General features: G+C 48.1%; 2 protein-coding genes, 1 long non-coding RNA gene and 1 other non-coding gene across 6 annotated transcripts in view; 2 read left to right on the top strand and 2 right to left on the bottom strand.

The window, feature by feature from the left end:
• The first annotated feature begins 22 nt into the window (after positions 1 to 22).
• On the top strand, positions 23 to 14,626 carry LOC102156009. Its single transcript, XM_038584455.1, has 3 exons — positions 23 to 638; positions 854 to 1,921; positions 14,133 to 14,626. Exons 2-3 carry the CDS (start codon positions 1,490 to 1,492, stop codon positions 14,385 to 14,387), a joined length of 687 nt encoding a protein of 228 aa, XP_038440383.1. The 5' UTR covers positions 23 to 638; positions 854 to 1,489; the 3' UTR covers positions 14,388 to 14,626.
• Positions 254 to 358, bottom strand: TRNAL-CAA. Its single transcript has 2 exons — positions 321 to 358; positions 254 to 299 (listed from the first exon to the last, which is right to left on the bottom strand). It is a non-coding gene; the product is annotated as a tRNA-Leu (tRNA).
• LOC111094032 lies at positions 7,814 to 18,914 on the bottom strand. 3 transcript variants are annotated; one of them, XR_005384454.1, is made up of 5 exons: positions 18,864 to 18,914; positions 16,609 to 16,715; positions 14,102 to 14,197; positions 8,392 to 8,606; positions 7,814 to 7,872 (listed from the first exon to the last, which is right to left on the bottom strand). It is a non-coding gene; the product is annotated as an uncharacterized LOC111094032 (long non-coding RNA). The 3 variants fall into 3 exon arrangements; XR_005384453.1 differs by lacking the exon at positions 18,864 to 18,914 and adding an exon at positions 17,045 to 17,328; XR_005384452.1 differs by lacking the exon at positions 18,864 to 18,914 and having other exon boundaries at positions 16,609 to 17,328.
• TRIM27 (tripartite motif containing 27) overlaps positions 17,835 to 20,464 on the top strand; it is an 18,282-nt gene continuing 15,652 nt past the window's right edge. The window contains exons 1-2 of the mRNA XM_038584454.1: positions 17,835 to 18,331; positions 19,529 to 19,624. Of these exons, the coding sequence (XP_038440382.1) occupies positions 17,912 to 18,331; positions 19,529 to 19,624 (516 nt within the window). The 5' untranslated portion in view covers positions 17,835 to 17,911. The remainder of the gene's footprint in view (positions 18,332 to 19,528; positions 19,625 to 20,464) is intronic.

Below are 20,464 nucleotides of genomic sequence, written 5' to 3'. Positions count from 1 at the left end.
GGAGCAGGTCCCCGGGATGGGGACCGGCTGTGTGGCTCGCACGTCCCTGCGTCCACGTCCCGGATCCACGCGCGCCCTGGCAAGCGCCTGCGATGAACAGAGGGTGCGGGAGGGACGTGGTCCCCGGTCACTGTCACCGAAGCGGGGAAGGAAAGGGACAGCCTCCCTAAGGCCCGGCTTCGGGGTCGCAAAAGGAAAAGCAGACAGAAGACAGAAGGAGAACAGTTGAGATCCGAGGCAGGCAAAAAGGACGTGTCAGAAGTGGGATTCGAACCCACGCCTCCATGCGGAGACCAGAACCCTCCTTCGAGGAAGCGGAGCTTGAGTCTGGCGCCTTAGACCACTCGGCCATCCTGACACCCGGAAACCCGGGCCCCACATGGATATAATCTTCCGTTGTTATAAATGAGCAGCCGGTATAACCCACGAGAATCCTCGACAGGTCAGGCTCCAGCCGAGAAGTGAGGATGGACTGACTCGCTTTCCCGGCGGAGCAGGAACTTGGAGTGAAGTCGTGAGGCTTTGCTCTCCACGCAGGCTGCCTTCGGATTCCTCTGCAGTCCCCTGCCCTCCCTGCCCTGCGCGAGCCCAGCGCGTGGGACGCGGCTCTGGAAAAACGCGCGGAGCTCAGCAGGGAGGTGGGCGAGCGAGCGTGGACGGGGCGGGGGGGAGCAGAGGGCAAGGAGCGCGGCCCAAAGCAGCAGGTGGCGGCGGGGGTGGGGGGATGTCTTCACGCACCCTCCCCGAGGATCCCAGAGCCCCGGGGAGGTCCTCCGGCCGCGCGCGCGTCCTGCGGGAGGCCAGGGTGCGCGGGTGCAGAGAACCCACGCGGACACCGAGATCTACTTTGCAGGCCCAGCAACCACGCGGCAGGCCCCGCGCGTCCCCGACTCTCCCCCCCGGCGAGCTTGCTCCACGGCGCACACCTCCCACGGGCCGGTCTGCGGGTCCTTGTTTCAAGCAGGGACGACACACAAAAATCGTTGGAGGTTTGTGAAAATATTTCCAGGATAAAGACGAAAACTAACAGGAGGTGGAAGAAGAGCTAAAGCGAAACAAACCCAAGCGGGAAACTGGATTTTTAGAAAATTAGAATCAAGTCCTCAGTGAGGTAAGAGGAGATAGGGTGTTCGCGACACAAGAAGAGAAGGGGAAGTCTTAAAATTAATATTATGGTGGCAGAGATTTTTAAGACTCCCTAAATACGGTTGCGGCCATCTCCTGCCAAGTGTGGGGTGGATGTGGAAAGCAGGGGACAGTCCAGAAGAAAATAAAAGGGTATTTGGTAAAAGGTATGCCATCAAAACACCGGGGTTTCCAGGAAGAGACAAGGAGAACATGAAAAGGAGAGCAGGACGCGACACAGGCTCGTTTTGCAGAACCGGAGCCCCCCCAGCTGCAGGTGAACGCGGGTCCACTCACGGCCCGCGCGGTGGCGGAGAAGGATGCCCCGCACTGAAGCGCATCGAGAAAGGGCAGGACCTGGGGGATGAAGGGAGGATCCTGCAAGCTTCCAGAGAGGAAACAGGAAAGGCGGCATCTCAAGGGCTGGGACGAGAGGGCACCCTCCCTGCGGACACGGGGAAGCCTGAGACGCAGCCGCGGTGTCCCGGCCACCGCTGCCTCGAACCCAAACCGCGCAAGGGACCCCAGCGCCCGGGCGCCGCCAGCCAAGTGCGCGCGGGCGCCCAGGTTCCCAAGTCCTTCTCCCTGGAGGCTTCTGAGGCATCGTTCCGCAGAACGGGAATTCCAGGGAGAAAGCGGAAGATGTGAAACCGGGACTAGGGGACCCGCCGCAGGGACGAGTTCCAGGGGGCGTGAGGAGGGGGCAGACGCGGGGCCCCGCGACCACAGACATCAGCAAGCGGTTGCCGGCTCAGGATTCAGCGCAGGGAAGAGCCGGCAGAGAAACAGGAAGCAGGTAGGTCTGCTGCAGGAGCAAAGGCTGTCAAAGGCAGGAAAAGTAATGATGGTGTATCGTATTAGGAAAATAGTAGGAAGTCATAATGACGAGAACTCAACACTGATTTAACTAAAAATGAAATATGTATTTGAGAATTTATTCAGTATTTGTTGAATTCACGAATAACTGAGTAAATAAATATATCAACAAAAAGCTGTCCATGAAGAACCTATGCCCAAATATAAAGGATTCTTAGGGATATATTCTTATAATAAATAAACTTTCATGAATATATTCTTTTTATGTCTCTCAATCTGTCCTTTGCTTAGCTAAGGACAAATTAAATCTTCCCTAAAATGCCATCATGAAGACAAATAATAATCTTAATGGTCCATTAGAACCTCACAGAAATCTTTAAAAGCTGCCAAAACCACCCCAACATATATGAATTAATGTAAATTTTATAATTAATTAAAATATACAAGCAAATTTGGTGAACTGGTTTTCCATGACTGTATCTACCTTCTGCTTTCAGGGACACAGAGCTAAAAGGAAGTGATGAGACATATATGCATTTGAAAATTGATGATACAGCTTTTTTTTTTAATAAAGATTTTATTTATTTATTCATGAGAGACACAGAAAGAGAGGCAGAGACACAGGCAGAGGGAGGAGAAGCAGGCGCCATGCAAGGAGCCCACCCAGCAAGGAGCCCTGTGGGACTGGATCCTTGGAATCCAGGATTAGGCCCTGAGCCAAAGGCAGAGGCTCAACCACTGAGCTGCCCAGGCATGCCAATGATACAGCTTTTCAATAAATGGTGCTGGATGGACCATCTGGGGAAAAAACTAAATCTAGATTCCTATCTCACACTTGTTAAATAACAAAAATTCAACTGTCTATATTTTAAAGATCTAGTTGGCTTTATTAATCGACTCCTGGATTGGGCAGCATCCCATCCAGCCAAGTAGAGAGGAGCTCCAAAGGGCTACAGAAAGGGGGAGGTTTTCAAAGGCAGGACAAGAAAGTCATCAACAGAAAAAGATTATTTCAGAGTCAGTCACCTTCATTTGGGGACATAAAGGGGACGCCTTTAATAGGTGGGTGACTTCATCTTCCTTTGGGGGATGAAGGGGCCCTGTGACAGATTACCTCACTGGCACTGACCAGGAAATTCTGTGTGGTCTGGTTAAACTTAACATTCCTGGGAGTTGAGGCTGCACTCAGGACAGGGATTAGTTTTGGCTTATTGACTTGCTTCCTTAACCTAACTGGTGCCATTTTGGGATTGCAGTTTTCTTTTTAACATAGCAAATCCAGAAATGAATTAAAAATGGGTCATACACCTAAATATGAAAGGGAAAGTAAAGCTTCTAGAAGAAGAATATCTTAATGAACTCCAGGTAGGCAAAGGTTTCAAAAACAGCAATAGTAACCAAAAAAGAAGTAAGTTGATAAAGTGGAATTCATCAAAACTGAAAACTACTCATCAAAAAGATAATTAAAAAGTTAAAAGGGAAGCCATAAGCTGGGAGAATATATTTGCAATATACATATCTGACAAAGGACTCATTCTAAATATATAAAGCATGACTTCAAATCAACAAGAAAAAGACAAATACCTTATTTTTTAATGGGCTAAAGACTTCATCAGGCACTTCACTAACAAGGCCATTCTAATGCTCAGGAACCATGTGAAAAAGATATTCAATATCATATTTATCAGATTAAAATCAAAATCACAATGAGTTACCATTACAAATCTACTCAGATGGCCAGTATATATATATTTAACTCACCAAATATTGGTGTGAAAAGTAATTTGAATTCTACATACAAGTAAAATCATATGGTATTTATCTCTCCCTGACTTTTTTTTTAAGATTTTATTTTTTATTTATTTATTTATTTATTTATTTATTTATTTGAGACACACACAGAAAGAGGCAGAGACACAGGCAGAGGGAGAAGCAGGCTCCCTGGGGGGAACCTGATGCAGGACTCAATCCCTAGACCCTGGGATCAAAGACCCTGAGCCAAAGGCATATGCTCAACCGCCAAGCCATCCAGGCATCCCTCTCTGATTGACTTATTTCACTTAGCATTATACATTCTAGCTCCATCCATGTTGTTGCAAATGGCAATATTTCATCCTTTCTGATGGCTGAGTAATATTCCATTATATATATACCACATCTGCTTTATCCATTCATCTGTCCATGGATACTTGGGCTATTTCCATAATTTGCCTATTGTAGATAATGTTGCTATAGACATTGGGGAGGACGTACCCCTTCAAATCTGTGTTTTTGTATCCCTTGGGTAAATACTTAGTACTGCAATTGCTAGATCATGGAGTAGGTCTATTTTTAACTTTTTGAGGAACTTCCACACTGTTTTCCAGAGTGGCTGCACCAGCTTGCATTCCCATCAACAGTGTAAGAGAGTTCCCCTTTCGCCACATCCTGGCCAACATCTGTCATTTCCTGAGTCAATTTTAACCATTCTGATTAGTGTGAGGTGGTATCTCATTGTAGTTTTGTGTATGATTCCATTTAATACGAGTTCAAGAACAGGTGAAATTAATGTGTCTGGAAATTTAGAACAGTGGTTTCCTTTGAATAACTCTTGGGGGTGGGTATTGATGGAGGGGGAGCATAAGGGAGCCTCTGGGATCCTGAAAATATTCTTCATTATGATCTGAATGATGACTACACACGTAACAGTTCAATTACACTATACATTGAGAAGTTGTACACTTCATGTGTATTTCAAAATTACAGTATAAGATAGTTTCTTACTCAGGGTCAATTAGATGCTCCACAGTATAAGTTCTGAAGATGTTACAAGAAGAGAGGAATTGTTGTATCTTGGGAAGATAAAGGTTTTTGAGAGGCTGAATCTGAGGAAGCAGGTCAACTGCTAGGAGAGCAGGGGCAACTGCTTATTCAAGTTCAGCACAGAAACAAAGAAACTCTTTTGAGTCCCGGAGAAACAGTCCCGGAGCTCAAAACGGTGGTGTAACCTTCAGGCCCAGTGCATTCCGGGTCCTTGGATGATTTCTTCTTTCCATCCAGAGTGTCACTCCTACTCCTGATGGTCACAATTACATACTGATTCGCCGGATTACCTAATGTTGCTCCTTATTATAATTATTTCATCCCAGGTAACAAAGTACACCCAAATCAGGGCTCATCGGGGTGACTTCGCTTCTGCACGGGCATCAACCTGTCAGAATGCAGCTGTGCGGCAGTTGGGTAGCTCTTCATTCAGCTAAAGCCTTTGTCAGGGAATGGCTAGACACATGGGCTCAGCTGAGCCCTTGTCCCCTCTTTAGAGTCCCATGGTAGAGTAGTCAAATGTTGTTATAGACTGAATCGTGCCTTCTCAAGTTCGTATGCTAAAGCTCTAACCCCCAGTGTGACTGGTAGATTAAAGTTAAATGAGGTCATAAGGAGGGGGCCTCATACAATGGGACTGATGTCCTGAGAAGAAGAGGAAGAGCTACTGGGAGTGAATGTGCACAAAGAAAAGGCCATACCAAGGACCCAGAGGGAGTGGCCACCTGCATGCTAAGGACAGAGGCCTCAGGAGAAGCCAAGTCTGCTGACACTCTGATCCAGGACTTCCAGTTTCCAGAAAATAAACTTGAGAAAATAAATCTCTGTGTGTAAGCCACCCGGTCTGGTATTGTTATGGCAAACCAAGCACACTAAGACATCTTCCCTGGTGGCTGAGGACTAAGAGACCAAGGCAGGGTCTTTCTCACCCAGGCTGGGCCAAGCACAGCTGAATTTCTGCTGTACTCTGTTGATCAGCTATTTGCAGGCCAGCCCAGATTCAAGGGGGTAGAGGAAACCCCATGTCCTGATGGCACAGTGTGCCAATGGGGAGGAAAGAAGCCGATGGTGAGCACCGTGGAGGCAGCTTCCACTCGCCCCCACCCAGCCCCCAGTGCTGGTGAGCTCCCCAAGGGCAGGGATCTTGTCTAGTGTGTTTACCAGACACCCTCTGCTCATATCAAAGTGCCTGTATTCAACAAAATCCCCCAAACCCTTGCTGTTTAAAAGGACAGGTCAGAAAAAAAAAATAAAATAAAATAAAATAAAATAAAAGGACAGGTCAGGCACAGCTGGGGGGATCAGTCCATTAAGCATCTAACTTTGGCTCAGGTTATGTTCTTAGGGTCTTGGGATCAGCCTGAAGATGTCCCCACATCTGGCATTGGGCATTGGCATTGGGCTCCCTGCTCATGGGGAGTCTGCTTTCCCTCTGCCCCTTCCCCTGCTCATGTGCTTGCTCTCTCTCTCTCAAATATATAAGTACAGTTTTTTTTTTAAAGATTTATTTTATTTATTCATTCATGAGAGACACAGAGAGAAAGGCAGACACATAGGCAGAAGGAGAAGCAGGCTCCCAGCAAGGACCCTGATGTAGGACTTGACCCCTTGGAAGCCAAAATGATCAGTGCTGTCTGTCCACATTTTCTTCACTCTTAAACTTCTAGAAGTCAGATTCTCTCACAGTTTACAATATCCTCCCAATGGTTTAATTATTACCACGTCCATAGGCAGCCACAAAGGATTTGAGGTGCTTGAAAAGAATGCAGTCAGACATGAGAGTTTTAAATTTTGGAAAGAAAAAAAGTCTGAGGAGGAAGAATGCCTCAAGTTCTTGGCATCTAACCCTTTGGTTTCTTGCCTAGCTCCCTAAAATCCCTCCCTTTTTATAACTCTGAGATTATCTCTACTATATTTTCTGCTTATAAAATAGCATATGTTTGTAGTAAAAATAAAACATACATTGCAGAAAAATACAACCTAGAAAGCAGATATCAACCATAATCTATTCCTTCCTCCCAGGCCTTCTGACACCTCATACCCAATTTTAAAACGATTTTACTTATTTATTTGAGAGAGAGAAAGAGAGAGAGGAAGAGAGAGGATCTCAAGCACACTTCTTCCTGAGTGCAGAGCCTAATGAGGGGCTGGAGCCCAGGACCCTGAGATCAGGATGTGAGCCAAATCCAAGAGTTGGATGCCTAATCGATGGGGCCACCCAGGCACTCCTGGCATATCACAGCCTTATTAATTTGGGCTACATTCCTCTACATATTTTTTAGTGTGTACATTTGTACATTATTATCTTACGAAAAAATTAATTCACTCTATGCAGTGTACTGCAACTTGTTTCTAACAAACAACATAATGTGGGTGTCTTTTCCCATCAGTACAAACATTTTTTTAAAAAAGATCTGATTTTAGAGAGAGCGAGTGAGAGCCAGAAAGATCACAAAGGGAGAGACAGAGGGAGAAGCCTCGCTGCTGAGCAGGGAGCCTGATGCAGGACTCAATCCCGGATGCTGAGATCATGACCTGAGCCAAAGGCAGACGTTCAACCAACTGAGCCACTCAGGCATCCCACACATGTCGTTTTTAATGACAGAATCATGTTGTTTCATGTACCATAATTTTTAAACTAATACATTTTTGATGATTTTTTTTCTTTGCTGTTTTCTTTTTAACTACTTTGGTTCTCCTTGTTTTTTCTAGATCAAAAAAAACTAGATTTGAATAGTAAATAAATCTGAAAATAGCAAGATGAATGATATAATGGAAATTTTCAAATGCTGAGGAATGGACAGACTGTTATCTCACTTTATATTTCTTTTACTGTGAGAAGAAACTTCAGAGCTTATTTGTAAATGGACCAATATTTCTCAAGTCAGAAAGTAAATTCCTGAAACAAAACCCATTCCTTTAGTCAGGCAAAAGCATTTTTTAAAGTTTGAAGTTTAAAGTAGAATATCCATTTTTCTGTGCAGAAAGGAGTACTTTATATGCTTGAGAATTTTTTTTAAGATTTTATTTATTTATTCATGAGAGACACAGAGAGAGAAGCAGAGACATAGGCAGAGGAAGAAGCAGGCTCCCTGTGGAGAGCCTGATGCAGGACTTGATTCCAGGACCCTGGAAGACAGACAGATGCTTAACCTCTGAGCCACCCTGGCATCCCTATCCTTGAGAATACATTCATGTCCTTATATATTTTTTTATTTGCCTTAGATAACAAAGGCATGCACATGGTGCAAAATAAAAAGATACAAAAGATAACTATTCACTCCAACACAGAAATGCCTCCAGATTACTAGGAACGTGACCATTTCTCTAGAATTTTTAAATTGTGGACCTAGCAAGCCCTCCATCTCGCTCTCCTCCCACCCCTACCCCCAAACCCCCTACCCCCAGCCATCTATCCCCTCCATATCCACCAGAGAGCAAAAGAAAGAAACTTAGAGGCTGCTGGGCTCTTTTGTCTCCTTTCACGCACTGCCCTGAAATGCTCATCCAAGCTGCAGTAAGATCAACGATGGAAGAGCAGGCTTTTTACTTATTTACTTAATAAAGTTTGAGACATTTCTGATACTTTGATGAAGGTTTTCTCTTCTTCTGTTCATGGGTTTTGTGCATTAAGGAATCTGGCCTCACCTAAAGAGAGGTCTGGCCTTCATTTTCCCCAGGAAGTGACCTCTACACGCATGGGGTTCCTTGCTGGGGTTCCTCGCTGAGGTTCCAGCGACAGTGGCGTCTCTTGTCCTGGGGCCCCTCCCAGCACACACGACAGTCTAGGCAGCCCAGAGGACTCAGCCCACAGCAGACGCACATCCCTCAGGGATGGCTTTGTGGGGACTTGTGACTTCAGTCTGAGGGAAGAAGGTGGAAAATAAAGGTGACAAGGACAAGATGAAGACCAGGGCAGGTTTGGCCCGTGGTCATGTTTCCCATACTGTTTTGTGTGACGTCAGAGAGATGGCGAAAGGGAAGAGTCAAAGGAGGGGTTTCATAGAAACCCGGAAATTAGGTCACAGATACTAACTCGGGGCTTGGGACGGAAACTGCTAATATCCATTTTCACCTTCCTCTTTTTTTGCTTTTGAACCCAGATTTTTTTTTTTAAAGATCTTATTTAGGGATCCCTGGGTGGCTCGGCGGTTTAGTGCCTGCCTTAGGCCCAGGGCGTGAGCCTGGAGTCCTGAGATTGAATCCCACATCAGGCTTCCTGCATGGGGCCTACTTCTCTCTCAGCTTCTCTCTCTCTCTCTCTCTCTGCATCTCTCATGAATAAAGATAAAAGATCTTATTTATCTATTCATGAGAGACACAGAGAGATAGATAGGCAGAGACACAGGCAGAGAGAGGAGCAGGCTCCATCCAGGGAGCCTGATGCAGGACTCCATCCTGAGACTCCAGGATCATGCCCTGGGCCGAAGGCAGATGCTCAACCGCTGAGCCACCCAGGCGTCCCTCAAACCCAGATTTTTATCCCCGTAAGCCAGTGTGCTCAGAAAGCATGCACTTCCCAACCTCCTGTGGCAATGGCCAAAGACACTGACGGGAACTTTTCCGTGGACAAGAGCCTTCTGGATAGGATCTTCGACAGTGTGATGGTTGGTCTTGGTTTACCTGGGATGATGTGATGTGATACTGGGGTCTGGGAGCAAAGGGTCCAGAAAGAATTCTTGAAACGTCTTTGATGTAAAAAAGGTGGTTTTATTAAAGCACAGGGACAGGAACCATGGACAAGAACTGCTCTGGGGTCATGAGGAATGGCCCATTGTAAACTTTCAAATTGGGAGGGGAATAGGGATTGTGTAAGCCTCCCAGGTATTTTGGAACAAGATAAGGTCATTCAAAAAAAAAAAAAAAAAAAGATAAGGTCATTCATTACCTCTAATAAAACCTGAGTCCTGGGGATCCCTGGGTGGCTCAGCAGTTTAGCTCCGCCTTCAGCCCAGGGCATGATCCTGGAGTCCCAGGATTGAGTCCCACGTTGGGCTCCTTGCATGGAGCCTGCTTCTCCCTCTGCCTGTGTCTCTGCATCTCCCTCTCTCTCTCTCTGTGTCTCTCATGAATAAATAAATAAAATCTTTTAAAAAATATTTAAAAAAATAAATAAAACCTGAGTCCTGAGACCCTCCAGATGAATATCAGAGGGCCATAGGCTTGGGGGATGACCACCAACATGTGTCCTGGGGGTGGAGATACAGGAAGGTTCTAAAGGAATTTTTTTTTAAGATGTTACTTATTCATGATAGACACAGAGAAAGAGGCAGAGACACAGACAGAGGGAGAAGCAGGCTCCTCACAGGGAGCCCGACATGGGACTCAATCCCTGCACCCAGGATCTCGCTCCTAGCCAAAAGCAGACACCCAACCGCTGAGCCACCAAGGCGTCCCTCTAAAGGGATTTTTATATGTTAAAGACTCACAGGATCCTGGATGTCAGGCTAATATCAGGCTAAGGTTGCCTGCTGCCCTCAGCAGAGTATTAACATTGAGCAGCCGAGCTTCCAGAGGAAGGTCTCTCTGCCTCTTTCAAGGATTTATCAATGGGCTGTGGGTACTAAAGAGGTTTAATTTTTCTACATTTCTTTTGCTTTTGTTCTCCCCATAATGGGACACTTCCTGTTTGAATGCAGATTTTTGTGTGAATGTAAGTTTCCATTTCTCTGGGAAAATGCCCAATGACATATACATTTGAGAGTCAAAACCCCAGCAGCCATTTGGCGACCTCATCAGAGAAACCTCCCCTGGAGGCCCATATACAGTAACACCCAATCACTTTCCACTTTCCACAATGGGATTCATTTCTCATGGCATCTCTCATACTATCCATCTATTTCTTGATTTGCTTATCGTCCATCTTTCCCTCTAGAAAGCAACTCCACGTGTCCAGACCTCTGTTTTGTTCCCTGCCATATCCTGGAGTTTAGAAGAGAGGCTAGCATATACTGGACAGTCAACAAACACTTGCTGAATAATGAATCAATGAAAAGCTCTCAGACATCTTTCCATATTAGTATGTATAGATTTGACTCATTCCTTTTGGTACTGACATACTATTCCATGGCATGCCCACACAGTATTTTCAACAACCTGTCCCCTGGAAGCATGCTTCTGTTAGTTCCAGTATTTTACAAACCCAAACAATGCCCTAATTGCAATCCTTAAATAATCAATCAACTTTGTTTACATGAGAGAGAAGTGGAGTGGATGATTCAAACATTTGTGCATTAAAATTACTTGTTAGCTATCACCAAATTATTCTCAGCAATGTTCTCCCAACTTATATTCATTCCCCAGCACACCAAGGGCTGACTTTCCTCACATTCTCACCAATACCGAGTATTGCCGAGCTTTGTAATCTTCACTAATCTCATAAATTACAAGCATCACATTATTTTATTCCATGAACAATGAGTGAGTTGAACTTCTTTTCACATGTTTATGAACCAACTGTTCTTTTTCCTATGTCTTACTTCCTCTGCATTTTAGTTATATTTCTGAAAGTATTTTGTCTCTCAAGGAAATTTATCCATTGTGTGTATTTGCAAAAAATACTTTTCCTAATTTTCCTTTATTGTTCGACTGTTTAAAGGTACTTTTCTGTATAGAAGTCATTTGCTTTTTAATTTTATGCAATCAAGTGTATCCACGTGTGGTTTCTGAGTTTGTGGTTATGTTTAGAAAGACCTTCCTCTAGATAACTTAAAAAAAAAATCAACCAGTTTTTTTAAAAAGGGCTTTTCTATAAAAGAAATTTTAAAAATATAAGCCTTTTCACTGAGGGGCGCCTGTTGTGCCCAAGATTGTGAATCCGAGAAACCACCAAGGAGCCGACACAGATGCAAGTACACGAGGGTTTACTTACAAGCTCGAGCTTGGGTCCAAGTATACTCCACACAGCAGAGCAGGGGCTTGGACCCGGAAGTGGGTTACAGCTGGGTTTTTTATGGGCTGGTCTAGGGGATTTTCAGGAGGGGGGGAGGAATTTTTTTTTCCAATATGGGGGAAAGGGTGGGGGAGTTTCTTAAGATCTGATACGGGATTCTCTGCCGAGGGCAATTCTGAACTGAGCTCTGTTGTCTTTCTGAAATGGGATTCCCTGCCGAGGGCATTCTGCAGTTTTTCCTGTAAAGTTCAGCTCTTATTCACAGGGGCCTAAGATGGCTGTACTTGTGCTAATGCTAACTTGAGGTGGAATGGCCTTAATTTTTCTCGGCCTCCACAGCGCCTGGGTGGCTCAGTTGGATAAGCGTTTGCCTTATCATGATCCCAGAGTCCCGGATTCGAACTTCATGTCAGGCTCCCTGCTCAGTGGGGAGTCTCCTTCTCCCTTTCCTTCTGCTCCTCCTCCCTGTTCATGCTCTCTCTCTCTCTCAAATAAATAAATAAAATCTTAAAACCTGGGACACCTAGGGGGCTCAGTGGTTTAGTATCTGCCGTAGGCTCAGGGTATGGTCCTAGGGTCCTAGGATCAAGTCCTACATTGGGCTCCCCACAGGGAGCCTGCTTCTCCCCTCTGCCTATGTCTCTACCTCTCTCTGTGTTTCTCATGAATAAATAAATGAAATCTTAAAAAATAAAATAAAATAAAAATAAACCTTTCATCGATCTGAAATATATTTTGGTATAAGAAGTAAGATGGGGGCTCCTGGGTGGCTCAGTCAGCTAACTGTCCCAAGTCTTGACTTCGGCTCAGGTCATGATCCCAGGATCCTGGGATGGAGCCCCAAATGGGGCTCTGTACTCAGCCTGAAGTTGGCCTGTCCTTCTTCCTTTGTTCCTCCTCTACTGTCTTTCTGTCTCTTAAATAAATAAATAAAATATTTTAAGGAGGGGAGCATGCACCTGGGTGGCTCAGTCGGTTAAGCATCTGCCTTCAGCTCAGGTCATGATCTCAGGGTCCTGGGATCTGGCCGCATCAGACTCCTCAGCAAGGAGCCTGCTTCTCCCTCTCCCTCTGCCTGCTGCTGCCCCTACTTAAGCACTTCTCTCTCTGTGTCAAATAAATAGATTTTTTAAAAATCTTAAAAAAAAAAAAAGAAAGAAAGAAGATGGAATTTTTCCCCCCAAATAGCTGGCCAAATGTTCTAGGATCATTTACTGAATGTGCAAACACCAACCTGAAATTTCTCTTTTGTCTTGGACTAAATTCCTATTCAGATTTGGGCCTAGTCCTCAGCTTCTATTCTGTCCCACATCACATGGTAGAGGCAGAGAAGAGGAGCTACAGGAAGCAGCTATACCTTAGGCCTCACCAAGTCCTACTCACCTTAGTGACCTGAGGATGAATGATCCAAGGAGGGAGGGCTCAACAGTGTTAAGTGCCTAAAAACCATCAGGATAAAGACTGAAGAGCATCCTCTGGATTTAGCTAATACTAGTAGAAATTACTGGTACCCTTAGGGTAGCTAGATTGAGTAAAAGGGAGTAGGTAGGATAATTTTAAAATAAAATACTTTAGGGGCATCTGGGTGAGCATCCAACAGATGTTGGCGAGGATGCAAAGAAAGGGGAACCCTCATGCACTGTTGGTGTGAATGTAAGCTGGTACAGACACTCTGGAAAACAAGGTGGAGGGAAGTTCCTCAAAAAGTTGAAAATACAGCTACCCTATGACCCAGCAATTTCATTACTAGGTATTTACCCCAAAGGTACAAATCCAAAGAGGCACCTGCACCCCAATATTCATAGCAGCAATGTGTACAATAGCCAAATTGTGGAAAGTGCCTAGATGTCCATCAACGGATAAATGCATAAAGATGTGGGATATACAGACAATAAAAAAAAAAAGAAATCTTGCCATTTGCAATGATGTGGATGGAGCTAAAGGATATTATGCTAAGAGAAATAAGTCAATCAGAGAAAGACAAATACCATATGACTTCACTTACATATGGGATTTAAGAAACAAAAGAGAGAAGCATAGGGGAAGGGAGGGAAAAAGAAAACAAGATGAAATCAGTGACGGAGACAAACCATAAGAAACTCTTAATCATAGGAAACAAACAGAGTTGAAGGAGAGGAGATGGGTGGGGGATGGAATCATTAGGTGATGGGCATGAAGGAGGGCATATGATGTGATGAGTACTGGGTATTATAAAAGACTGATGAATCACTGAACTCAACCTCTGAAACTAATAATGAACTATATGTTAATTGATTCAATTTACATTTTAAAAATGTGGGAAAAATTTTTTCAAAAAATAATTGTATTTCTTAGTTAGGTTTAGCTTTTGTTGCATATGCAGACAATCCAAATAAGTGGCTTACACAAGACTGGCTTTAGTTTCTCTCACATATATGAAGTTTGATGCAAGCAGACTGCAGTGTATAATGACCCAAGCTTCTTTACCTCTCACTACACCATCCTAATTGGTTTCCAGTGTTCAAGATTGCTTCATGGTTCAGGACAGCTGCTCAAGCTCCTACCATCCTGTGCACATTCCGGCTGGAAGAAGAAGGAAGGACAAAGGTTAATCCTAGTGTTAGAACTGGCAATTAGTGAGGCTCCAATGGGATGCCTGGAGGCCAGCAAGGAAGAGGCCATGGCCAGCCGTCGGGGAAGGTCCAGGCCTGTCCTGGAAGCACTCCAGGAGGAGCCAGATCATACCAGATGGGCCCCAGATGGCAGCGCTTGACAGGAACCCCTGAGCAGGTTAGGAAGAAAAGATGCGGAAACCTTGCTTCCAAGAAATCCTTGCACTAGTTAACAGCTCTGTGAAAGGTAGAAGGTGAACTCCCCAGGCACTGAGCTCTCTGGCTTGCACACTCCCTCTCCCTCTCTATACCCTCTGGCCCTCTCTGTTTCTTGCTTTCTTGCTCTTACATCTCCAGGTGGTACTTTCACTTTAATAAACGTTCCCACTTGTGCCGCTCATCCACTGTGCTGTGTGTCTGTCCTTGAATTCTTTGATGTGATAAGATCAAGGACCTTCAGTGACATCTTTGGGCCAGGCTGGGTCAAGGCCTCAGGGCCTGGGGTCTCCACATTCCACCCAGCAGCATATTCATAAGCAGCTAGATGAGGTTTCATACTGAGCATTGCCATCATGAGCCTATCTCAGTACTGGCAGCAAAGTGGCCTGGGGAAAAAAAACAAAAAAACAAAAAAAAAACAAAGTGGCCTGGGAAGTATCTTTTAGTGGAGCATATTACTACCTGGAATAAAACTTGACAGAAGCAGGGGTGCCTGGGTGGCTCAGTGGTTGAGCATCTGCCTTTGGCCCAGGGCATGATCCTCGAGTCCCAGGATGGAGTCCCAGGATGGAGTCCCAGGATCGAGTCCTAGGATCGAGTCCCATGTTGGGCTCCCTGCATGGCCCCTGGTTCTCCCTCTGCCTATGTCTCTGCCTCTCTCTCTGTAGGTCTCATGAATGAATGAATGAATGAGTAAATAAAATCTTAAAAAAAAAAAAAACTTGACAGGAGTAGAAATTATCTATAAATTAGTTCAACAGCAGTCCTTTCTATGTTGTATTAAGATTGAAAGCACTTATTAAAATAAATAGGTGTCCCAGAAGTCCCAAACTGGAGGCCAGGAAGTCATGTCATCTGCAGAGATGATTTCACAATTTTTAGTTTTCAACACTTAAAATGCAGTAAGTTTCATACAAAACTCCAGATCTCTGGGGCACCTGGGCAGCTCTGCTGGTTAAACATCTTGCTCTGCCTCAGGTTGTGATCTCTGGGTCCTGGGATCCAGCCCCCACCGCCCCTTCCTCATTGCATTTGCTCTGTGCTCATTGCATCTCACTCAGCTGAGTGGAAGGAGAGAGGACTCTGTCCCTCTCCCTCTGCCCTTCCCCAGCATGTGAGCACGCTTTCTTTGACATAAATAAATGTTTAAAAAACTAAAAACAAAAAATCCTCCCAGATTTCTGCCTTCTCTTGAACTGAAAACTTGGCAATATGCTGGGCCCAGATTCTCAATGGCAATCCTTAGTGAGAGATGAGAGGTAGCTGCCTCGGGAGGACGTATGTCCTCTGTCACTGTCCCATCTTTCCCTACCGGTCCCTGGTCTGAGCTGCATCCTGGTCTGAGCCCCTCATTTAAGTTCCCTTCTTGCCTCTAATAGCCATTTATGTTTGCATGCCATTCCCTTTACAAATATATAATAATGGTGGTTTTCAATGTAACTAGAGTGGGTCAAAACTGAGAGCATAGAGAGCCTGCAGAAGAGCATGGAGAGCCTGCAGAAGAGTCTCTTGTTGAGATACTTGAGCATCTCCTATGTTTCCTTATTTATAAAGTATGTTGGACTACGTGAAAGACAAAGTCACTGCCCACTTTAAATATAGGCCCTGATTGAGAACTTTGAGAGGTAAAGGTTCTTTTTTTTTTTTTTTTAAGATTTTATTTATTTATTTATTTATGAGTGACAGAGAGGGGGCAGAAACACAGGCAGAGGGAGAAGCGAGCTCCATGCAGGAGGCACAACGTGGGTGGAACTCGATCCTGACTCCAGGATCACTCCCTGGGGGGAAGGCAGGTGCTAAACCGCTGAGCCACCCAGGGATCCCCTGAGGTAGGGGTTCTATGCAAGGCAAAGTCTCCCCTAGAAAATAACCAAGTCCTCAGAACTGGAGGTTCTGCGTGAACACGGGAGGCTGAGTGGAAGGAGAGAGGGCAGCGTAGTCAGTTCACTCAGATTATGCTCTAAGGATGGGGTAGGGTTGATGAGTTTGCAGAGGGCTGCGGTGGGCACAGCCAAAGCCTCAAGGCCCTAAGTGCTCACCAGAGCCCCAAGCTCAAGGGTTTGGACAATGTCGTGGAGGCAGAAAAGGAAGCTTTGAAGATTTGTGAGTGAGAAGGGAGAGAATGAAAGGAGCATTTCAGAGTTTTCTAAGGATGATGCTCACCTTTGGAGGTGTTCTCTAAGGACGTTAGAGAGAAAGACTTGCCATTGGGAAATTCGTGGAAATGCTTGTCACCCGGCTACTAACTCATCTAAAAAAACAACTGCAAGCTGACAATGTTGAAATGATTTCGGCCAAGGTGTCATCATGGAAATGAAAGAAAACAGAGGCACGTTGAAAAATAAAGCAAGGCAAGGCTGTCTGCACTCAGTGAAATCCCGAGGATGAGGACGATTCTGAGGAACCAGCAAAGGAGACCAGGAAGTGGCAAGGTAGGGACGACTGGTCAGTGCGCTGGCTACTGCGAGGGCCTGGGGCGGCGGGATGGTGCTCTGGGCCCTGCAGGAAGGAGCACGCGCGCGCGCTAGGTCCCGTTCAAGGCCCCGCGCATTGGGCGTGCTCTGTGTTAACGGACGAACACCTATGGTCAAAACCTTACAAGACGGGATGAAGCCTCCCTCCTCGTTGAGGGTGCAAAGACCACCCTGTTTCTCCGAAGGGGAAGCCAGAGCTGGGGTGGGGAAGCACGTGGTTCCAGGGCAGCGGGAAGAGGCCGCGCTGGGCTCCTCGGCCTCCTTCCCCTCCTTCCGCCTTACACAGATGCTGCCTTCAGATAATTAAGGCTTTTTCTCTTTGGAAACACAATGGCGAGCGCCAGCGAGCGGGGCCGTTCGCTGGAGCGGCCCGTTGGGCTCGTCCCACCCTCCGGCCTCCCTGGCGGACGTCTCCTCCGCCCGCGCCGAGCGCGCTTTCCGGGCCGCGGGGAGGCCTGCGCGCAGAGCTGGGCACCCACAAAGGCCCGGGGGTGCAGGCCAGGCCGCGACCGCTCGGCGCGGGGACGCGGGGGTCTCCGGGCCCCGCCGCGCCCCCAGGCCCGCGGCCCGCGCGCGGGCCTCCCCAGGCGCTCCCCGAGCCTCGGAGCGCACCCGGGGGGCCGCGGCCCGCACCGCGGGAGGCCCGGCCAAGCCCCGCCCCCGGGCCGCCCCTTCCGCTCGCGCCGGGATCCGCTCGGACGCCGCCACGTTGTCCTGCGCGCGTCCGGCCGGCGGCGGCCCTCGGCGGCCCAGTCGCGCATCCCGGGGCTCCGCGGGGCCGCAGGACCCCAGGGCCGCTGGGCGGGGCCGCGACGCACGGAGGGACGGGGAGGGAGGGCCGCGCGGGGGCCGTGCGCGTTGGGGACCCGGGGCGGGAGGGGCCGCCTGCCCGCGCCGCCCGGAAGCCGCGAGCGGGAGGGCGCGCGGGTGAGCGGGATCCGCGGAGAGCCGGCGCCGGGGCCCATGCCCGTGCGCCCCCGCGGGCCCGCGTCATGGCCTCCGGGAGCGTGGCCGAGTGCCTGCAGCAGGAGACCACCTGCCCCGTGTGCCTGCAGTACTTCGCGGAGCCCATGATGCTCGACTGCGGCCACAACATCTGTTGCGCGTGCCTGGCCCGCTGCTGGGGCGCGGCGGAGACCAACGTGTCGTGCCCGCAGTGCCGGGAGACCTTCCCGCAGCGCCACATGCGGCCCAACCGGCACCTGGCCAACGTGACCCAGCTGGTGAAGCAGCTGCGCACCGAGCGGCCGTCGGGGCCCGGGGGCGAGATGGGCGTGTGCGAGAAGCACCGCGAGCCGCTGAAGCTGTACTGCGAGGAGGACCAGATGCCCATCTGCGTGGTGTGCGACCGCTCCCGGGAGCACCGCGGCCACAGCGTGCTGCCGCTCGAGGAGGCGGTGGAGGGCTTCAAGGTAAGGGCCGCGCCCGGGCGGGCGGGCGGGGCGCGAGCGGACAAAGGAGCAGAGGCCGAGAGGCTGCCTCCTCTCCACCTAGAAAATGGCTGAGCCGGACGCGTGCTTTGCAGCCGTCATTTCCTTTCTCTACGCGGAGCCTCGGCGCGCGGGTTTGCGAGAACCTGTAGCTGCTGAGGGAGCCGGAGCCTCCCCGCCCCCACCCGCCCTTCCCGGGGGCCCCTGTGTTTACCCGCCCCCGGGCCCACGGCCCACGGCCCACGGCCCGAGAGAGACACCCTCCGTCCCTGCCTGACTGGAAGAAGGATATGCCCAAAAGCGCGCGCACACGGACACGCTCACGCTCCGGTCGGATCTCGGATGAGCTCAAACTGGGCGCACCAGCAGCAGGTACCCCGGGCTGTGTGCACCACTGGCAGGTGCCCAGCGCGCAGCCTGCAGGCATTTCCCAGCACTTCCCTGTGCTCCGTCCTGCCCTGGAAGCTCGCGCACTGCCCAGGTCAGCCGCCCCGACTCTAGACAGCACACCTACCAGGAAGCTCAGACAAAAGAAATGAGTGGGTAGCCCTTTGTGAACACAGAGTCAACAGCCTGGCACAAACAGTGACATGGAAACAAAGTATCGACTCCAACAGTTGTAACTACATTGGAGGAGCTAGCGTGCGGCGCGGTTCTGTGTGCTTGCAGGCTGCAGAAGGACAGGTGCAGAGTTAGGTCTGTTGAAACGTGAGTACATCTGTGCATAAGTAGTCACTTCACACTTGTGGTACTTTCAGATATATTATTTCACTCATACTGGCAGTGTACTGGAGTTCACTCACACTCCAGTAGCTTGGGAAGGTGGTATTTGTGCAGGTCACACATCAAGAAAACGAGAGAACTTCAGTCATTTTCTTGGTATACTTCCATGGAGAGCCAGCCACACCTTAACTCTGAGCTTCCTCATCTACTCACCTTTCCACCAAGCCATGCAGTATCTTTCCAGGGACGGGCAGGTGACCCAGCGGTTTAAGATAAACACAGCTGAGCAGGGGTACTGTAATACCCTGTCCCTGGGAATGGCAGTGTGGTCCAGGGGCAGGTGCTCACCAGGGACTTGGCCTCAGGAGTGTGGGTTGTGTGCGTGGTAAGCACGTGGGCCATGCCGATGCCGAGGTCCCTAATCCTGAACCGTGCAGCTGTTTCTGCTTTTCTCAGGAGCAAATCCAGAACCAGCTGGACCACCTGAAAAGAGTCAAGGATTTAAAGAAGAGGCGGCGGGCACAGGGGGAGCAGGCACGAGCCGAACTTCTGGTAAGAGTCCTGGGAATTCACAGGTACTATCATGTTTGTTGGTGGCTCTGTCCTCTGTAAGTCTGAAGTCACTTAACTGTATCCAGTCAGGTTACTCAGAACCTAGGTGTGGGTGACACAGCCCTGGGTGGCATTTGGGAACTCTCCTGGAGAGCCAAGGGATTCCCACATTTTGGAGGGAGAGATGGAAGAGCTGAGGATGGCACCCCTGTGGATCTGACCTACCAAAAGTTTAACCTGCTTGACTTGTATAGATCAGAGTTGATCCTGGGTGAAATTCCTAGGCACAGCTAGCTTTCCTTGGTGCCATTCTGCAGACAGATGGTGATGGTGGCTGATCCAGTGGCTCTAGCTAGTGACTGACGTGCTCATTTGTAATGGAATGTTTGAAGTTTTTGTTTTGACAACCCAAAAAAAAAAAAGAGACTTTTATATATATAACCTTATATCTACCATATAGGTGCCTAAGTAATTTTTTTAACAGTAAATAAATTATTAGCAATTCCCAAGAGGTGCTTCCATCTGAAAAGCAAACTCTTAGTGGTGTCTAGCATCATCTTGTGAAATTCTGTCAGTCCTGACCAGGGTGAAGTAAACAACTTTGGGGCAGGGAACTTATTCTCATGGTGCCTTCGGATGCCACCGTCTGTTCTGCCCACACAATCTGCTGAGACCTCACCTCCCCTAGCTTGAGAAGAGGGCAGATGGATGGAGAATCTCCCGGTGTGCCTGAGTGGACTCAGATTATCATGCACACAACCAATGTGTCGTCCTCTGTGGGAAGATTGTCAGAGGAGAATCCGGACATTTGGACATACTTCTTGGCTGAGACAGCTGGGT

Source organism: Canis lupus, chromosome 35, assembly GCF_011100685.1.
Source record: "Canis lupus familiaris isolate Mischka breed German Shepherd chromosome 35, alternate assembly UU_Cfam_GSD_1.0, whole genome shotgun sequence".
Lineage (NCBI taxonomy): Eukaryota > Metazoa > Chordata > Mammalia > Carnivora > Canidae > Canis > Canis lupus.
Note: the sequence above shows the minus strand (reverse complement) of the source record. Positions and strands in the feature narration are given on the sequence as shown.

Bases quoted from the DNA above. Each gene is read 5' to 3' on its own strand.
- LOC102156009 (XM_038584455.1), top strand. From the start codon at position 1,490: ATGAAGGGAGGATCCTGCAAGCTTCCAGAGAGGAAACAGGAAAGGCGG. The intron at 1,922-14,132 runs GTAGGTCTGCTG...ATTGGTTTCCAG, and splicing joins GGCAGAGAAACAGGAAGCAG to TGTTCAAGATTGCTTCATGG.